This window comes from Dunckerocampus dactyliophorus, chromosome 17 (assembly GCF_027744805.1).
Source record: "Dunckerocampus dactyliophorus isolate RoL2022-P2 chromosome 17, RoL_Ddac_1.1, whole genome shotgun sequence".
Classification (NCBI taxonomy): Eukaryota; Metazoa; Chordata; class Actinopteri; order Syngnathiformes; family Syngnathidae; genus Dunckerocampus; species Dunckerocampus dactyliophorus.
In genome coordinates, this window is record NC_072835.1 from 5,614,091 (window position 1) to 5,633,512 (window position 19,422).

The 19,422-nt window shown below is 40.3% G+C and overlaps 1 protein-coding gene across 2 annotated transcripts; it reads right to left on the minus strand.

Moving 5' to 3' along the window:
• Positions 1-675: 675 nt before the first annotated feature.
• auh (AU RNA binding protein/enoyl-CoA hydratase) lies at positions 676-19,118 on the minus strand. 2 transcript variants are annotated; one of them, XM_054756490.1, is made up of 11 exons: positions 18,881-19,118; positions 18,469-18,773; positions 18,112-18,179; positions 16,854-16,941; positions 12,241-12,327; positions 10,725-10,817; positions 7,522-7,578; positions 6,180-6,367; positions 2,433-2,483; positions 1,557-1,604; positions 676-1,077 (listed from the first exon to the last, which is right to left on the minus strand). In XM_054756490.1, the coding sequence occupies exons 2-11, from the start codon at positions 18,698-18,700 to the stop codon at positions 1,000-1,002; spliced, it is 990 nt and encodes a 329-aa protein (XP_054612465.1). In that variant the 5' UTR covers positions 18,701-18,773; positions 18,881-19,118; the 3' UTR covers positions 676-999. The 2 variants fall into 2 exon arrangements, with proteins under 2 accessions (XP_054612465.1, XP_054612464.1); XM_054756489.1 differs by having other exon boundaries at positions 18,469-18,776.
• Positions 19,119-19,422: the final 304 nt, after the last annotated feature.

Here is a 19,422-nt window from a genome sequence, read left to right on the forward strand (position 1 = left end):
AGGCTTGGTGAGTTTTGTTTTGACTGCGCTAACAATATATTGGAGTTAAAATAACACGTGCAGCTTTATGTCATCCAGTAAAAGTCCATCGTTTAAAGTCTTGCGTCTCAGTGTACACCCAGCACCCTCTACTGACCAAACCAAGTACTGCACATAACACAAAACACAAATTGACTCCTACTTTGCTCATTGATATTTCCAAATACCGTGGTTTCTTTTCACACAGGAAGTGAAAACATGTCCGCAAAGAAAGTATCGCAAAGGTCAACATGTAAGACACACGGTGTGAATGAATGATCAGTAATGTAACTACCTAACCACGTGAAGTCCATTTATGTAACTTATTAAGCAGGTCTGAAACAAGCAAACCATAGCCTAGCATGGCATAGCCTAGCCTAGCTGACACAGCTCACCTTTCTCACAATCATCCTCACCCCAGCAGGTGAAATCTTGCCTGAGGGTGATGACTGTTGCCTTGCATTCCTTCCATTGATCATTGATTGCACCCGTAGCGATCTCTTTCTCACCAAGCGTCTTCTTCATGCTCTTGTTTTCACTCTCATGGAGAGCTACCATCTTGTTCCTGGGGTCAGCTATTTGGTCTTGCCCGGGGCAATGAGAGGTTTGACAAACGTGGCTCTGCTTTGAAAAACAGCAACACATGCAAACGTGGACTCAGGTCACAGTGTGTGTTTTTAATAGTAGACAGAAACATTTGCACTAATCGAAAAACAGCAACTTCCTACTCGTTGGATGGCTTTAGGACTCACGATGCCGACACTCGTTTGCAATCAGACTGCAAGTATGATGAAGAAATTGTTAGTGATTACATTTGGTGGTATGTTCATCAACATTTCCAGCCTTTAAAGCACTGACCCCCCCCACCCCAGCATCAAAGCTGCCGGTCAAGCGGATCCCTTCAGGTACAGTCCTGAAGTGTGCACGTTGACTTCTAAACAAGTTGGAAGCAGTGGTGCAGAGGAAGTCTTGCGGGAGCTCTCACTCGCCCTTGTAGTTGGGACTCCTCTTCTCCTTGAAGGCAGCCAAACCCTCCAATCGATCTTTAGTTGGGATCACCTTAGGACAAACAACACGTCTTCATCTTCTTGCTTCGACTTGAACTCCCTTCACATGATTTTTGGATTGTATTGCTAAAAGTACATTAATATTAAATTCAAACATTCATTCATTCATTTTCTATGCCGCTTCTCCTCACTAGGGAAGGGGGTATGCTGGAGCCTATCCCAGCTGACTTCGGGCAACAGGCGGGGTACACCCTGGACTGGTCGCCAGCCAATGGCAGGGCACATATAGACAAACAAGCATTCACACTCACATTCATACCTATGGACAATTTAGAGTCGCCAATTAAGCTAACATGCATGTTTTTGGAATGTGGGAGGAAGCTGGAGTACCCGGAGAAAACCCACACATGCACGCATGCACATGCAAACTCCTCACAGAAATGTCCAAACGGAGATACGAACCGAGCTCTCCTGACTGTGTGTGTGTGTGTGTGTGTGTGTGTGTGTGAATCCAATGGTGAAAGTACTCACTTGGGCATAGCATGCCTCTTCAATAGCCAAGCCTGTAGACAGATCCACCTGAATGACATGAAATACAGTACATCATATGTATGCTGTTAAAAAGCAGCACACAATTCCCTGTAAACACATTTCGTTTATATATATACAGTATATGTGTGTGTGTGTGTGTGTGTGCGTGTATTTTAGTCAACCTCTTTCCCCCCTAGTGAAAAACGAGACATAATCAAAAGAAATGCTCATTGACACTATGAAACTATGCTGAAATCAAGCAACAGTTTGATAATGTGTACTTTAGTCCTGTAGATGGTTGGGACCATCTCACTGTTGTAGATCATTCAAACCTGCAATAAAAATCTGTTGTTCCAGCGATCAAGTCTGGTGCTTGTGTGTCACACGCAACATTCCAGGAACATTACTGACACCTAGTGACCAGTGTAGAATACTACATTGTATCCATCACATCTTTAAATGCTTTATATTTCTATTTATTTCATCTATTTTTATGCTTGAAAATGCTTTTAGGCAAAAAAAAGCAACATTTGCTTAAATATGCATATTTTTGGACTAAAATGCTGTATTCAACCTTGAAGCAGGATGATTTATAATACATTTTTGAAAAACTGATATTGAGTGAAGCCGCAAAATTCGAAGCGCAAGGCGGTGAGGGAATACTGTACTGGACGCAACTTTCATTTGTTATGTTTACTGTTTTTATTTCCGAGACAGAGCAGAGTTGCATTACAGATGCCTAGTTTTTCACCCCAAATTTGACAGTCCACTGCAGAGGACATAAATGCATAGGCCGAATCACAGCGTTAGGTCAAGATAATTGAGTTAGCCCTAAGGAAGACAAGAAATAGAAGCTCTTCTTTGCTGTGGCCTTACCTCTATACCCTGATTAATGGCTAGTTTTGCCATTCTGACTGCAATTGGACCCTGTGGAAACAAAAACCCAAGATCAGAAAGAAGCATAAAACGAATCACATTGCACAGCTGCACACAAGTGCCATCTAAATAGACAGTTTTTATCCCTGTAAGAGACTCATTGCAAGTTATCCCAAATGCTTGATTGCAGTCGTTGCTGCTAAGGGGGGCCCAACCAGTTATTAGCTTTAGCTTTAGGGGGCAATCACTTTTCCACATAGGGACATGTAGGTCTGGCTTTTTTTTTTCTCCCTTAAAAATAAAAAGTTTCATTTAAAAAATGCATTTTGTGTTCAGTTGTGTTGTCATTGACTAATATTTACATTTACTTGATGATCTGAAACATTTAAGTGAGACCAACATGCAAAAAAATAATCAGGAAGGGGGCAACACTTTTTCACACCACTGTACATGGCCTACAGGTAGTTTCCTTCTGCAAGTTGATGATGCAACCTAGCCTACAAAAGGAAGAGCGATTAAGCTGCATCAAGGTCATGTAGCGCTTTAGCTAGCACAGGTCAAGTAGGTTTTTTAATTAAGGTTTAGTTTATCACATATCCTGCACTTATTTGTTATATATCATGTTTCTGTCAACTTTTTTCAAATGTAACATGCAGAACCAAAACGGTTCAATACATCCATGTGAACCGTTACACCGCTAGTATTAATATGTATTATTTTTACAATATTCATATTTAATTATCATCATTATTATTATTATTATAATTGAATCATTACGAAAACTCCATTAACTGTAGTATTCCACATTTGGCGTCCTTACGTAAGAAATGGGTAACCTGGTACATATTAAAACACATGAAGTGAACAAATGATCAGTAAAACTTTCTTCCTACTCCTTTTTGTTTTTGTTCTTCAGTGCAACTTTGTTAAGCATGTTCCAAATAAACTAAACCAGGGTGTCCAAAGTGCGGCCCAGGGCCATTTACAGTCCGCGTATGTTTTTTATTGGCCCTTAGCACTAAAAATAGAATGACACCAAAAAAAAATAATTATATATAAAAACTTAAAATAAATTAAATTAAAATATTATGAGAATAAAGTCGTGGGGAAAAATTACAATCAAAAAGTTGCAATATTTGTAAAAACAAAAACAAAACTGCTCCGTGAATCACCACCTTACCGTGGTGCAGGGGTTTGTGTGCCCGAGTGATCCTAGGAGCTATGTTGTCTGGGGCTATATACCCCTGGGAGGGTCTCCCAAAGCAAGCAGGTCCTGGGTGACGGGCCAGACCAAGAGTGATTCAGAAGACCTGTATGAACAAACACACGAGGAGAGACCGCACCTCGCCCAGACGTGGGATACCGGGGCCTCACCCCCGTAGACCCACCACCTGCGGAGGCAAGCATAAGGGTCCGGTGCATTGTGCTTTGGGTGGCGGTCGAGGGCGGGCGCCTAAGCGACCTGGTCTTTGGTGGCCAAATCTGGTTCTTGGGACATGGAATGTCACTTCTCTGGCGGGGAAGGAGCGTGAACTTGTGAGAGAGGTTGAGGCATTCCGACTAGATATAGTCTGACTCACCTCGACCCACAGTTTGGGTTCTGGATCCAAACTCCTCGAGAGGGGCTGGACCTTGTTCTACTAGTGGCAAAGCGCCGGGGGTGGACGAGTTTCGCCCTGAATTCCTCAAGGCTCTGGATGTTGAGGGACTGTCTTGGCTGACACGTCTCTTCAACATTGCGTGGAAGTTGGGAACACTACCTCTGGATTGGCAGACTGAGGTGGTGGTCCCCCTTTTTAAGAAGGGTGACCGGAGGGTGTGTTCCAACTATAGGGGGATCACACTCCTCAGCCTCCCTGGGAAAGTCTATTCCAGGGTGCTGGAGAGAAGGGTACGACCGTTAATCGAACTTCGGCTACAGGAGGTGCAATGTGGTTTTCGTCCTGGTCGCGGAACACTGGACCAGCTCTACACCTTTTGCAAGGGTACTGGAGGGTACTTGGGAGTTTGCCCAACCGGTCTACATATGCTTTGTGGACCTGGGAAAGGCATTCGACCGTGTCCCTCGCGGTGTCCTGTGGGGGGTGCTCCGGGAGTATGGGATTGGTGGTACGCTACTACGTGCCATTCAGTCCTTGTACAATCGGCGCAGGAGCCTGGTTCGCATTGCCAGCAGTAAGTCAAGTCTGTTTCCGGTGAACGTTGGCCTCCGCCAAGGCTGCCCTTTGTCACCGATTCTGTTCATAATTTTCATGGACAGAATTTCTAGGCGCAGCCAAGGTGTCGAGGGCGTCCAGTTCGGGGGACTTAGGATCTCATCTCTGCTATTTGCAGACGATGTGGTCCTGATGGCCTCGCCGGGCTGTGACCTGCAGTGTGAAGCTTTTGGGATGAGACGCACCTCCAAATCTGAGGCCATGGTTCTCAGTCGGAAAAGGGTGGATTGCTCCCTCCGGGTTGGGAATGAGGTCCTGCCCCAGGTGGAGGAGTTCAAGTATCTTGGGGTCTTGTTCACGAGTGAGGGAAGGTTGGAGCGTGAGGTTCAATAGGCGGATCGGCGCAGCATCGGCAGTAATGCGGTCGCTGTACCGGACCGTCGTGGTGAGGAGAGAGCTGAGCCGGAAGGCAAAGCTCTCAATTTACCGTTCGATCTATGTTCCCACCCTCACCTATGGTCGTGAGCTTTGGGTTGCGACCGAAAGAACGAGATCGCGGATACAAGCGGCTGAAATGGGTTTTCTTTGTAGGGTAGCGGGACTCACCCTAAGAGACAGGGTGAGAAGCTCGGTCATCCGGGAGGAGCTCAGAGTAGAGCCGCTGCTCCTTCACATGGAGAGGAGCCAGCTGAGGTGGCTCGGGCATCTAGTCTGGATGCCTCCCTGGTGAGGTGTTTCGGGCATGCCTAGCTGGGAGAAGGCCCCGGGGAAGACCTAGGACACACTGAAGGGATTATGTCTCACAGCTGGCCTGGGAACGCCTTGGTGTCCTCCCGGTGGAGCTGGAGGAGGTGGTCGGGTACCGGGAAGTCTGGGCTTCCCTACTAAGACTGCTGCCCCCGTGACCCGGACCCGGATAAGCGGAGGAAAAATGGAATGTAATGGAACAAAAACAAAAAAGTAAAAAAGTGTAATGTAAGGAGAAAAAGTTGATACTAATAAAATGCTTTGTCAACGATAACACAAAGCTGAGATGCAGGCTGTTTTTTTTTTCTTTAAATATAAAAAATGTCTTTGCATAATAAAAAAAAAAAAGTGGCCCCTGCATCCAATGATTTTTCACTCCTGAACTCAACCATTACCCAACTCTTTTGAAGGCACCTCCTTTTACAAACATGAAGCAGTCTAAGTGACACGTAAAAGGACATTCTCCCTCTCTTCTTCTTCTTCTTAAATAATCTTCGTAAATTCTCATATTAATAGTTTGCCATTACTACCATAGTATTATGACATTTTCTCCAACCTAATTTTCCAAAAATGACTAATTTGTTTCTCATATTACAACTTTAAAAAAAAGGTGTTTTTTCTTTAATATTTCAACTCTATGCTACTAAGACATAATTTTTCTTCATAATATGAGTTTGTTTTCATAAAATTTACTTTTTTCCTCATTAGAAAATGACTTTTTTTCCTCTTAATTGTTTTTTTGTTTTTTTTTTTACTTTATGCTCATAAAATTACAGCCATTTTGTCCATTTCTGCTGTTTTAAAATTTTCCAACTTGGGACACCCCTGAGATGGGTCGTCTCACCTGAGGGTTAATCTCACGAGCAAGCGCCAAAGCTCGCAGATAAGCTGCATCCCCAACTTTGTTCTGCTCCACAGAATGACTGACGAGGCCGAGGCGACAGGCCTCTGTGCCGTCAACCACCCGGGCCGTGTAGATGAGCTCCTTAGCAAGAGACACACCAATCACCCTGGGGAGACGCTGAGTACCGCCTACACAGGAGAAAGAGAGAAAATCAGCCCCTTTTCCAGCACAGGAACTTGTATCATTTCGCACTTCTGAAATGTTTTTTTAAATAAAGCGAGCATAAAAATGATGTACTCGTCTTCTTTGAAACACTTGGAAATTAAAATACAGATAAAATAACTTCAATTGTAATCAAAGAAAAGTTAATTACGACTAAAGCTTTGTGCACATAAAATATATTAAAATGTCCTCTTATTTTTGTAACATTCTGTCCCTCATTGATACAATAGACATACCAGACAAGATCTGTACTCTTCATATCTTTGTAACGCCGCAAACTTACTAAATCACTTACTAAATTTTGCTCATTTCATGCTTCACTATCATGTTTTTTTCCTATATACAGTATTTTCAATAATCGCTGTTATGTGGTTTAATACGGCCTACTTTTAGTTGTTTTTTTAATGCATATTTCAACAAATGTTACCTTTTTTTTAAAAGCATAAAAGTGGCTAAATGAAGTAAAGTACAAATATAAGGCATTCAGAAGATGCATTCAAAGATGTTGCGATGATATGTTGTATTCTACACTGGTCACTAGATGTCAGGAATGTCACACGGATGAGACAACGGCCACAGCAGGAAGTACTGTACAGAACAGGAAGTAAAAAATGAACAAAGAACTTTCCCACTGCATTTGAGTCTATAGTAGGTATTCTTTATGTCGAATGTGTCTTATTTTCTCTTATGCTTACTATATTGAATAATAGGAGTATAAAAGTGACTACAGGGGTTTTATTTCATGTCTAGAGTACCCTAATAATGTTAAAAAGCATATTCAGAAGGTCTTAACAGGTTTTCTATTCTCTAAACTATGAAAATATTCAATTTATAAATAAGAAATCCTACTTCACGGAAATTCACTTATCAAGGATGGGTCTGGAACCACTTAACCGTGATAAACGAGGGGATAATGTATATATATTTTTTTCAATCTCGAATACCCATCCTCCCCTTCTTCAAGTGCCTTCAAGTACCCCATTTGAGAGCCACTGGGCTGGTCAATTGCCTGTTTCTATTAGGTTCTACTTGGGAGGTGAGCTGCAGTCCTCAAGTGTGTGTAGAAGGCTAAGAAGAACTGAACATGATGTGACTTAAGGGGGAAAAAAAAAAGTCTTACCTGCTCCAGGAATAATAGCAAGTTTGGTCTCAACCAGTCCCATTTTTGCAGCATCGGCTGGATAGAAAAAGAGTATCACAGTCATTCAGTTCATCTTCTATTGCTCACACTGCAGCCTTTTTTGTTGATAGAATGCAAATACATTATTTGATGTAATGTTATAAATAGATGGGTTATGATTACATTCATGTGAAAATGTATCAGTATTGTCTCCTTGCCCCCATCTCTGACACATTTGCTTTGGATTTTTGCTCCTTCCACTTCAGAAGGCAGTCAAACCTCAGTTTCCATACACCCCAGTTTTTGTATGATTCGGTTTTCAAATTTTTTTACTGCCATTTTGCCTCCGTTGCAAGTACCACCAATTTGATAAAGAAGGTGAGAAACACTATTGAATTGGACTTTCCCCGGATGTAGGAATCCTCATCCATTATTATTTTGCATGGTTTTCAGGATGTACACTATGATTCTCCTCCAAAAAATGTATCTAATGTTAATATGTTTGGGTGTCTGGAACGAATTTACATTATTTCTTATTGGAAAAACTGCCTTGGTTTTAGTGCTTTTAGTTTTCGGCTGTCCTTTTGGAACAAATTATTAGTGAAAACCAACCAGCTCCTTAGTGGGGGCCAAGTGCGCAAGTGCAATTCTCTACTGAATAGCTAGGGGGCAGTGTTTTCTGGTGTGTTACCAACCACACCTACTGTATCTATGAAGCATAGTGGTAGTGGTGAACAATGGCAACTGAAGACACATCCGGATCGTTGTTGGAGCTGGAACTAATCTTTTTGAAACAACAGCCACGTTTATTATTTTTGTGCCATTGTTTCTTTTGTTTTGGAAGACTTTTCAATGGTTTTGTGGCAGGGAGAAACCAAAAATGATGTTTTACAAAAAAAAAAACAAAACAAAAAAAAACACCAATCACAGCTCTGCATTGTCGTGAGGTTAAAATTTCAAGAAGGAGCTCTACTGAAGGCTTTGAAGAGGAAGAGTCGGTAGAGCCATGACGGTGTAAAATAATTAAGTCTCTACACCAAGGGTGTCCAAACTACAGCCCGCGGGCCGCCCAGTTTTGATTGGCCCATGTTAAATTCTGAATATCTAACTGAATATGGCCCACACAAGAAGCTTGAGATCAAAGTTTAAACACCAGATGGTGACAGGCAAAACCAACACATCTCCTGAGGCACTCAATGACCCTCAGTAAATACAATACACATGTGCTTCCAGATGCATTCAATTACCCTCAGTAAAAACTTTTAACACCAGTCAGCAGCAATGGCAGCACCAAAGAAACGCAAGATAGAAAGTGAACGTAGAAGGTTTCAAACACGGTGGAAAATGAATATTTCTTCAAAGAAATCAACGGAAAGCATGTCTGTTTGATTTGCATTGAAGATGTTGCGGTGATGAAAGAGTGTAATGTACGTCAGCACTATGAGACCAAACATCAGACCTACACATTGTACACTGGTGCTGAGTGAACACAGAAAGTCAATCAAATGGCAGCCAGCCTGCAAGCTCAGCAAGTTTTTTCGTGCTAACAAAATACAGGAAAACGCCACAAAAGCAAGCTATGTAGTGGCTAAACTTTAATGCACAACATGGCGACTTCAGAACGCAGAGCCTCATTAAAATCATGGAAATAACGTGCCCCGAAAAAGTGCAGTATTTCAACAACGTGAGCTTATCCAGGAATACAGTGGTGCGGAGCATCGAGGACTTGTCGGCTAACTTGACACTTCAGATGAAAGACGAGCCTTGTGCTTTTAATTTTTACTCCGTAGCCTGCGATGAGAGCACAGATGGCACAGACACCGCTCAGCTGGGGAGCGGATGATCATTTTTGCTGTACGGAGGAGCTGCTTGATACGTTAAGTCCAAAAGGCACGACTGGGAGAGATATTTTTGAAGTGGTGTCAGAGGCAGTGGAAAAGATGGGGCTTAAATGGAACAAGCTCTGTGGAGTAACAAAGGATGGAGCCCCAGCCATGACGGGTGAGTGCAAAGGAATGGCATCCATGGTGTGCGCCAAGGTAAATGAGAGCGGAGGTGAGGCTGGTAGGATGCACTGTATGATCCAACAAGAAGCACCGTGTGCTAAGACTGTCCAACTGGGCGATGTGATGAACATTGTTAGAAAAACTGTCAACGTAATCCGAGCTAGAGGACTGTACCATAGAGAATTTCTTTCCTATCTGATGTGGAGGCTGAATACGCGGATGTGCTCTATCACGCTGATGTGCACAGCACCACTGCTCCCACTTGAGTGCAATGTCACATTACATGCGAGTTAGAAATAGTAATACAGCTCCAGTCAAGACACACAAAGTCACATTAGGTGCTGTTTGGTTCTTTAAGTGTGTTACGTTACATGTAAGTCATGTAAGTTCCTATCAGTGCAGTGTCATGTCTACAAGAGCCATAATGATCAGAGCAGCACGTCAGACAGAGGTCATTATTTATGATGCACATGTCAGCAATTCTTTGTATACATTTTGGGCTTCTTTAAAGTTATTATGTGTTTTAAATAAATGGATTCAAAAAATAAATTATGAATGAATTTTATACTTTCTTACATACACTTTATGTAATTCAATTTGTCTATTGTTCCATATTTCTCCTTTGGAAAAAAATTAATAAAAATTGTAAAAAAACAGTAATTATTATATCGTTAAAAAAAAAAAGTACTGCATTATTGCTATACAGACAGCATAATAGATTTATGCATATATCTATTATCATTGACTTATAGGCAAGTTAGAAATGCCATCTCTAATGTGGCCCTTTATTTATTTTTCTGTATTTGGCCCTCAATAAAAAAGTTAGTACACCCCTGCTCTACGCCAATGTTTCCTGAGCGTTGCCGAGCGGTTCGGAGGAAGCTGTGCTGCTCTGGCAGTAGTGGAGTATTTTTTTCATGAAAATTAACATATAGCAAAAAATAAGGGAAAGTAAGCAGGAGGGCTCCAGGAAAGAATCATTTTGGTTATTCAAACTGACCTAAAACAGGAAAAGTGTAGCCTGCATTCATTTCAGATAGTTATGTGTTTTTAGACACTGTATGTAAACTTCTGGTTTCAACTGTATTCTTCTGCACATTTCACACAGAATCCTCACAGAGAGACAGAATCAGACTGAGAAAATGAGATACCGGACCTGGATAAGAAGAAGAAAATGGATGAACGGATGAATCTTACAGGCAACTCTGATGTCACAGGCCAGGGCCATTTCCAAACCTCCTCCCAGTGCAGCTCCATCAATTGCAGCTATTGTTGGCATTGGCAGGTTACCTATATGCAAAAATACATTTCAGCATAAGTACAGTTATATGCTACTGTGAAGATCCCGCACAGTCCTGATTCAGCATTCTCCGCAAATTTGCAGGGTTTTGATCAAAACATTATTTTATGCTTGTGGGGGAAAAAAAACCCAGTAAAATACCCAGCATGCTTTGTGGGTTATATATCAGTAAAAATGAAAAAAAGGTACTACCTGTGGGATGTTGTTTTACCTTTATTTTTTGTCTTAATGTGTTCCATGTGCTTTAATCTTGTCTGTCTACATGTTTCGGGACTAAATCATGTAGACAGTAAATCATGGTGTACACATGTTGTGTAATTGTTATTACGGTCGCTTTCATAGAAGCAGATCCTTTTAGCATGCTCAAAAGTACTGTAGCGACCTGGCCTTGTGTCGTGTTTTTGAAATCTGAATATCTGAACGTAACGTGCCCTGACTGGGTTTGTGTGGGTGCAGGAGGAGGAGGAAGGAGCTCCTTGCAGTGAGGACAGTTGTTTTGGCGCGGTTCGGCCGACGGTAGCCTGTCTTGTTTTTCCGATAAAGAGATTGTTGATAGACCACCCCTCGTCATCCTTACAACAGCCAGGTAGACGTTACAGTACCATTTTTATCCTTAATGATTGTCGTGTCAGTCTGGTGCAGTGTATTATTCTGCTGTAGTTACTTCTCGAGCGGGTCGGACAAAATGAAGTCATTAATTTATGAGAATGTGTATGTAACCACGAGACAGCAAAACTACGCACGCCGTAACCCGAGCACCATCTTTATGTATGTACAGTACGTATTGTTTTGCATGTATACTAGTGTGTGTTTATTTCAATACCGGGATAGTCCGTGTGGTGTAATTACAGTACATTGTGCGTTCCACATGTGTTACTTTTGGTTGCACTCCAGGTTGAATGTAAATGTGAAGCTAATTCATTGCAAACAGAAAACACTTTCCCAAGCAAGTTGATGTTATTTATGTACAGTAGTGTCACAGACATAGCCCAGGCTTGATTCGAGAGTGAAAAATCATTTTTATGGACGTCTCAATTAATGGCGGGTTTTCACCAACCACGGGTGGTCTGAGAACGCAATACAGAATAGGGGGTGATATACTGTACTTCATGAAATTCATTTTGAATCTCTACAGAAGCACCAGAATGGATTTTACAAGATTAAAATACTCATTTAAAAAATACATTTAGAAACATTGAAGTCGCAATTTCAATTTGTCCTGCAACTAAAAAACATTTTTTTTTTTTTTTTACAATTAAAAATTAACTTATAAAGTATAAATATATTATTTTAAAACACATAATCGGAAAATATAATTTGGACAGATCATCAAAATTAGGACAAAATGAGAATGATTCAGATGAACTGCTGAATCATAACAATGATGACTGAATCATCTAAATCAATATCTACCCAGTCCTGTGATTAGTGCCCTGGCTTTCGCCACAAATGGTCCAACTTCACTTTGATGCATTTTGGCTCTCTCTTTCAAGTCTGCTCCTGCACACAAGACAAACAAACATGCTTAAAGACTAAACATGTGGTGTGCTGCATTGCACCAGCTGTGTTAACTTAACTGTTCCAATGTTTTTTTTGGTCACATATTTCATCAATGATTTCCAAAAACAATAATTGCAGAGTTTCCACTACATGTAATTGATCCTGGCGCACCGCCATGACAGAAGAAAACCTGAAATGCCTTAAACATTTTTTACTTGTAAACAATTTTAAGTAATCTATTGTATGAATTGAGAGATATTTGCTATAGAGATACATACTATATAGCTTATTATTTACACACATATTGACCACAAGTACTTTGAAAACAATTTAAAATATCATAATAATGTTTTACTGTGCTTTATTTTGATAAGCATGCACCGGAATCGCCTGTCTGCCCTGTTGGCACTTGCGCATGTGTGACCAGATAAAAGTACGCTACACGTCATGTGTTGATGTTCACTTTGTTTCTTATTATCCAGAGAATGAAAAACAGCCCGTAAAATTTGTAGTCAATTGAAGACAGCCTGTCACAGGCTAAAGCCAACGTGTGTGATCGCTCTTTCAATCTCATTCAACTTTCTGGCATTTTTGTTTACACACTTTGCCTGGCTGGCAGCAGCGAGCTAGCTCGTTTTTGTCCCACGGGCGAGCTACAAGTGACTATTACCTTCATACTGTACATCAATCATCGAACATCATCACAACTTGCTTTTTTAAAGTGTCACTTAATCTTGCTCTCATTATAATACTTACGGCTTGTCTTCAAAAAACTAGGTGTGGGTCTTCAACTTAAACATGTAGCACACATGTCAAACTCGTGCCCTGGAGGGCCGAGACGCTGCAGGTATTCTCTCCAACCAGTTTCTTCAGCAGGTGATTTAATTGATGAGCTCCTTCCCTCAAACTGAAGGTGTTGCTCATTAAAATCACCTGCTTTAGTGACCAGCTGGAAAGAAAACCTGCAGTGTCTCGGCCCTCCATGGCACAAGTTTGACACCCCTGATGTAGTATGTCCAACTTTAAGATAGTGACGCTATCACTATATACTATCTCTAACAGGTAGCTGACCAACTGATGTTGAGTAGTTCACCAAAGAACATCTGCTTCACCTCTTAGTGTTCTATTCAAACATGACACCTGCATTTAAGACAAATGAGCACACTGAGTGGAGATGTACTTTGTAAATAAACTCCAATTAAATGTTGGCAGTCACATAAAATAGCTCACCTCTTCTTTCTTTTTGTCAAAGTACTTTTAATAGTGCTGCATAGTTGGATACACCTGTGCTATCAAAACAATGGACTCTCAATTTATACAGGACACATTTCTACAACAAAAATATTTAAATTATTTAGTTAATTGTGTTATTTGGAACTAAAAATCTATTATTGAACAATTCATTTCCCATTTATTCATATTTGTTAATTATTTATTTATTCATATTACTCTAAAACAATCTTAAATTTGGGTTTGTGTCAAATAGTACAAAATGTTGTACTTTTGTACTCGTCACATAGCACTATTGGACTAAACAGGTCTGGTAACAAAAGGAGGCTCGACATTTTAGACTTAGAATTAACAGTTTTGCAGTGTTCTCCGTTCTTGTTCTGCTGGTTGTTGAAAAACGTTAAATAAGTTAATAAATAAATTGTTATCTGTCATAACAAAAAAAAAAAATGCAGACGCAGAAGCGGCATGACACAACAGCGGTATGACACAGGAGCGGCAGGCCGCCCTCCCACTCAGCCCACCACCACAGCTTCACAAAATCCTTGGGGAAACACTGAATTGGGTGCACAAGTTTGTTTCACTTTGCTTTAAAGCTGCTGTATGTCTCAGACAAGTGGCTGCCTAGAGGGTACTAACTTTCACGTACTGCAAGCATTTCATCTCGCCCTCTTGTCTTCATCATCATGTACACTACGCCCCAGTTACATGTGCACTAGTTATGTCTGCTGTCAGCTAATGATAGCAGTTTAGCAACTAACGGCTATCATTAAATGTAGGGGTGTCATGAGACCCCCAACTCACGGGACAAGATGACTGGGTCCATGAGAACGAGATGAGACTTTAAAATTACTTTTTTTTAAAAAGTAGAATGAAAATATATGACTGGACAAATAAACTTTTTCATTTAACCAAGTCACAAAACAATGCACGTGCGTTTCGAATTTTTCATTGTCCCACAAATTGACGTGAAACGATTTCACTGTCAACATTTTTTGACACCAAATAAACCACTGTTATAATATATAATAAATAATACATCAATAAACTAATATATCATAATAATGCAAGATTTTCTTTAATATGTCGTCTTTCACTCTGTAAAGTTGTGGAATTGCCGTTTGTGGCATGTATTTTCTCACCAGCAATTCGTACTGTCTGTCAAACGTATTTACTTTGCGTCTCGGTGAGTGTTTTTTTTTTTTTACCCCTGTCCTGTCCAGCCTTTAAAGCAGATAGAATTGTATACCTAAATGCCGTCAAGTGCTCAACAGATTTACTCTGCCAGAGAGAAGTGTGATATACACTTCCCCTGTCATACAAAATTTATTCGACCTTGATGCTTGTTATAAAGCAAATTTGGAGCGACCGGACCGGAGCAGGAGGGGACAGAGAAGAAGAGAAAAGGAAACGGGGGGGGGGGGACAAAAACAAAAAAAAGAGAGACAAGAGACAAGGACAACAGCAGCAACAACAATTGTGACAGAACAACAGAAACATACAGAACGACATCAGCAAATAAATGTCCGTGACAACTATAAAGACGCACAAGGATAAAGGACAAATCAATATCAACAACCACAATGACAAAGCTGTCAATGACAATCAGACATAATAGCAGTCATGAAATGATGAACTATGACAGTGATCACAATGACAATACTGCATTGAAACAGTCGCACACAATAGCAGTCATGAAATGATGAATTATGATAGTGATCACCATGATAATACCGCATTGAAACAGTCACACATAACTGTAGTAATGAAATGATTATCCATGATAGTGAATAGAATCAAAGTTACTGTAATGCACATCATTGTAAAAAAAAATATATATATATATACACACATATACATACATACACATACATACATATATATATATATATATATATACATATACATACCGTACATACACACATATATATATATATATATAGTCATACTGCTGATATCACCGTCGCTGTAATAAAACCAACAACATAATAACACCCTGGTTAACTCAGTGAGTAATGTGGGGACGTACGTATGTACTGTGAGTGTGCATATGGGCGCCTTCCACCTCCCAGAGAGCCCCGCCCCAAATAGCAAGGCCGTGCGTCTCGGTGAGTGTTGACTGTCGGGACGGAGGTTCTGCATCTCAATGTGTATTTTTTTTTCCTAAATGGGAAAACTGGGTCGGGTGGATATGTTTGAGTTGCAAGTTCGTGTTGATGGGCTCACCTGGCTCATTATAAATATTCCCACACAGGTACTGTGGCATTTGGCTTTGCGAGCATCTTTTCCCCTCCTAACTTCTACGTTACCATGGATTTTTTTTTCTCACAAAGCTCAACCCTTATTCTGTGTGTCCGTGTTAGTGGCCCCGCCTCCCCCCACACAGACAAAGTGACTGTATGACGGGCAAGAGGTCTCACTCTGTTCGCCTATGCTCTGAGTGAAACCTCTTCCTGCATGTTTGGAGACGAGAGCTGAGGAAAGCAGACACGCGTGACGTGCCAATATATGCAGGCGGGCAACATGATCTAGTTCATTTTAATTTACTTACTAATTTATTGAGTTTTACTGAGACAGACATATCCACCCGACCCAGTTTTTTTCTGAACGAGAAATCTTGTCACGTTTTAATCTCTCCCTAATTACATGTATAGCCTATCAGAACAACATGAAATGTGAATTGCTGTCGCTTCTGAGACTGCGTTTATGTAAGTGCACGTGTATGCCCGACAGCGGAAAGCCATGAACAAGTTATTTCATTTGAGCCGAATGAAAATTTCCGACAGTTTTTACGCAGATTTGTTTGTAATAGTGACAAATACACATTTTTGTACCATCTGTTCTTTTAAACCACTATTGGCAGCATATGCTAGCTGCTGGTAGTGCTCTTATTATATTTTACGTTCAAAAAATATCATCTTAAGTTGGTTACTGCTGACCCTTTTAATCTGACTAATGCGCTGCTGCCACCACGTGGTTGGTTGCTGTACTTTAACTGATCGTCTCATGGATCACCAGTGTTTTCAGTTGATAACGTGTTTTAGAAGCACTGCTCTAAATTAAAAACAAAAGGAGTGGCGCTACTACAGGGGTAAAGTCTACTCCACTCCAGGGGCCATTTGCGGCCCGCAATCTCATTTTCAGCTCAATGTCTTCTTCACTTTGCAGCGCCACATTCAAGCTTGGCTTATTACGTCACCGTTTACAGTCGTTTGCAGTGGTTAGTTGTGAGCATGAATACTGACGACTCAAGGACGAGAATCAATTCATGGGTACACACCACATCCATGTCTTACCAGCACAGAAGATCCCTGGAACTAAACTGCACAAAATCACACTGCGTACTTTGTTATTCTTTTTGATATTTTCCACAGCCTCCGACATCTGAAATGCAAATAACAAGATCATATAAATAATCATAACCACAAACAATATGTAAGACAGGCATTTGGAAGAAAAGGCAACAATATGTACTCAGTTATCCTCAGACTTAACAAGAACACGCAAACGAACCTTGTTACTATTGTGGTGCAATTCTTCACTTACTTTTTTCTCCTGAAAATGTAACTAGGGTTTAATACAGGATATTATACGGCCTATTAGTAGAAAAAAACACATATTTAAGCAAATTTTACGTTTTTTTTTTTTTTTTGCTTAAAAATTCAGCATTTTCAAGCACAAAAATGTCTAAATGAATTAAAATACAAACATAAGGCACATCAAAAGAAGTGATATGTAGCATTCTACACTGGTCACTAGGTGTCAGTAATGTTACTGAAATGTTGGGTGAGACACACAAGCACCAGACTTGATTGCCAGAACAACAGGCTTTTATTGCAGGTTTGGATTATCTAACGACAGGCACAATAATCCCTAACACGGGCTATTGTTGCGGCCTAACTCATGCCAACTCTGAAGCCCCAACATCACTTCATGTCCACCCACCAACTCAGCTCCCTTAGCACATTTACAACAACACACACAACCATGAGTCTTATGTCTTATTTTCTCTTACTATGTTTACTATATTGGGTAATAGGAAAAGGCTCTAATAATGTTAAAAAAAAAAACATAATTAGAAGTTCGTAAACAAGTTTTCTATGAAAATATTGTTGTATTATGTTTTATAAATAAGGAATCCTACTTGGCAAAAATTCACTTACCACGGTCGGGTCTGGAACCAATTAACCGAGATAAACGAATAATTACTGTGTACAGAGTGACCCTAAATATAATATAAGACATAAGTACATCATACAAACAAAAGCTTAAGTGAATTAATTCCTAAATAAATTAATAAAAAAATAATTATTTCAAAAGCTAATTAAAATGAACAAAAAATACCTGAAATACAAATACATAAAATATCAATAAAAAATATATGATTAAAATAGTATATTAAACTTAAACATGTAAATGTTTTCTCTCGCTTTCTTTTTTTAATAAATATAATACTATATGCATTTTTGACAGAGTCTTTAGTGGCACAGTGTAAAATTATGTGTATTTGCACCATCATTGGCTATGCACCAAGGTGTCACAAACAGTACGTACCATTTTTACCAGATTCCTGCTTATGGCATTTTTGGCTTTTGGCCGGTTAATCCCAACAACCACAATACCTGCAAGACAAGGTGGAATCATGGTAAACAATGTGTGATCCTGCCAACATACTCATCAAAAAAGTGATGTAAAAACAAACTTGCAATTACAGAAAGCTTGTCAAAGCATTAAGTTGACCCAACACCCCCTGGATGCCAGTGGAGCACTACAGTATGTTTTAAAATACTCCATAAATCTCATATTGTGTACATAATAGCTCAAGAGGGCAATAAAAAACTAGCCGTGTGCTAAAAATGTCCCCCGGGCCGCATTTTGGACCACTCGAAGGTTTGAGTGTGTTGAACGTACCATAGTCTTGTCCGTCAAGGTACTTCACCACCAGGTCGTCCTTTGCTTCTGAGCTGTATGTTCGCGCCACTGAGACGAGGCCGACCGGAGGGGAATACGACTTCCATTTAGCAGAGCAGACATACTGTCTCAAAGCTAAGCAGGACGGCCACAGTGTTCGCAGGGAGTCGCTATCAGTGAAATGTACGCGGAAGGGCCGCAGTAGAGATCTACAGCCAAACTGTGCCGCCATACTTGACCGAGTACTCTTCTTCTTTGGTATTCGTCCACGGCGGGAAGCCCAGCTAGAAATTCACCACCACCGCCTACTGGAACGGGCCATAGTGCAGAAAATAAATATAATAACGATAACGATAAAAAAAATACATTTTTTAATTTAAAAAATGTTTTCTATATAATTTTGAACTCTTACCCTAATACGTGATGCCTCCTCTTCCAGCATGGAGGATAATCAGCGTTGCCGGATGTCCGATAATAATCCTATTTGTACAATAATTTTACCCTCTGTCCGATCAATGATTCCCCAAATCCCATAATGTTTCAGCCCCTCAATGTCTGGCTAATTGGCTATTAGCAAAAACACAAACAGGATTCATCTTGCACTGCGTCTGATGTGTATGTCTCACGTGCCTCTTTACAGCCATGTGAGGGCGCTGTTCTGCGAGTGGCAGTTTTTTTTTCTAGTGCTTTAATAAACACAGATAAACATACAATAAACACAGCATAATCTGTTATTCGCCGTTCAGTTGTGCCAATTTTAAAAAGTTCTCAATAGCCAACGTGTGAGCAAAACAAAACATTGACGTTATTTTATTTTGATGAAATGAGGGACAATTTTAAATTAACAAACCTATAATCAATTTTATTTGTAGTTGTAATGTAATTAAGGTGTTTTTACTCACTTTTTGTCTCTCCTACGACGTACTTTTTTCTTACAGCATTTTACAACATCAT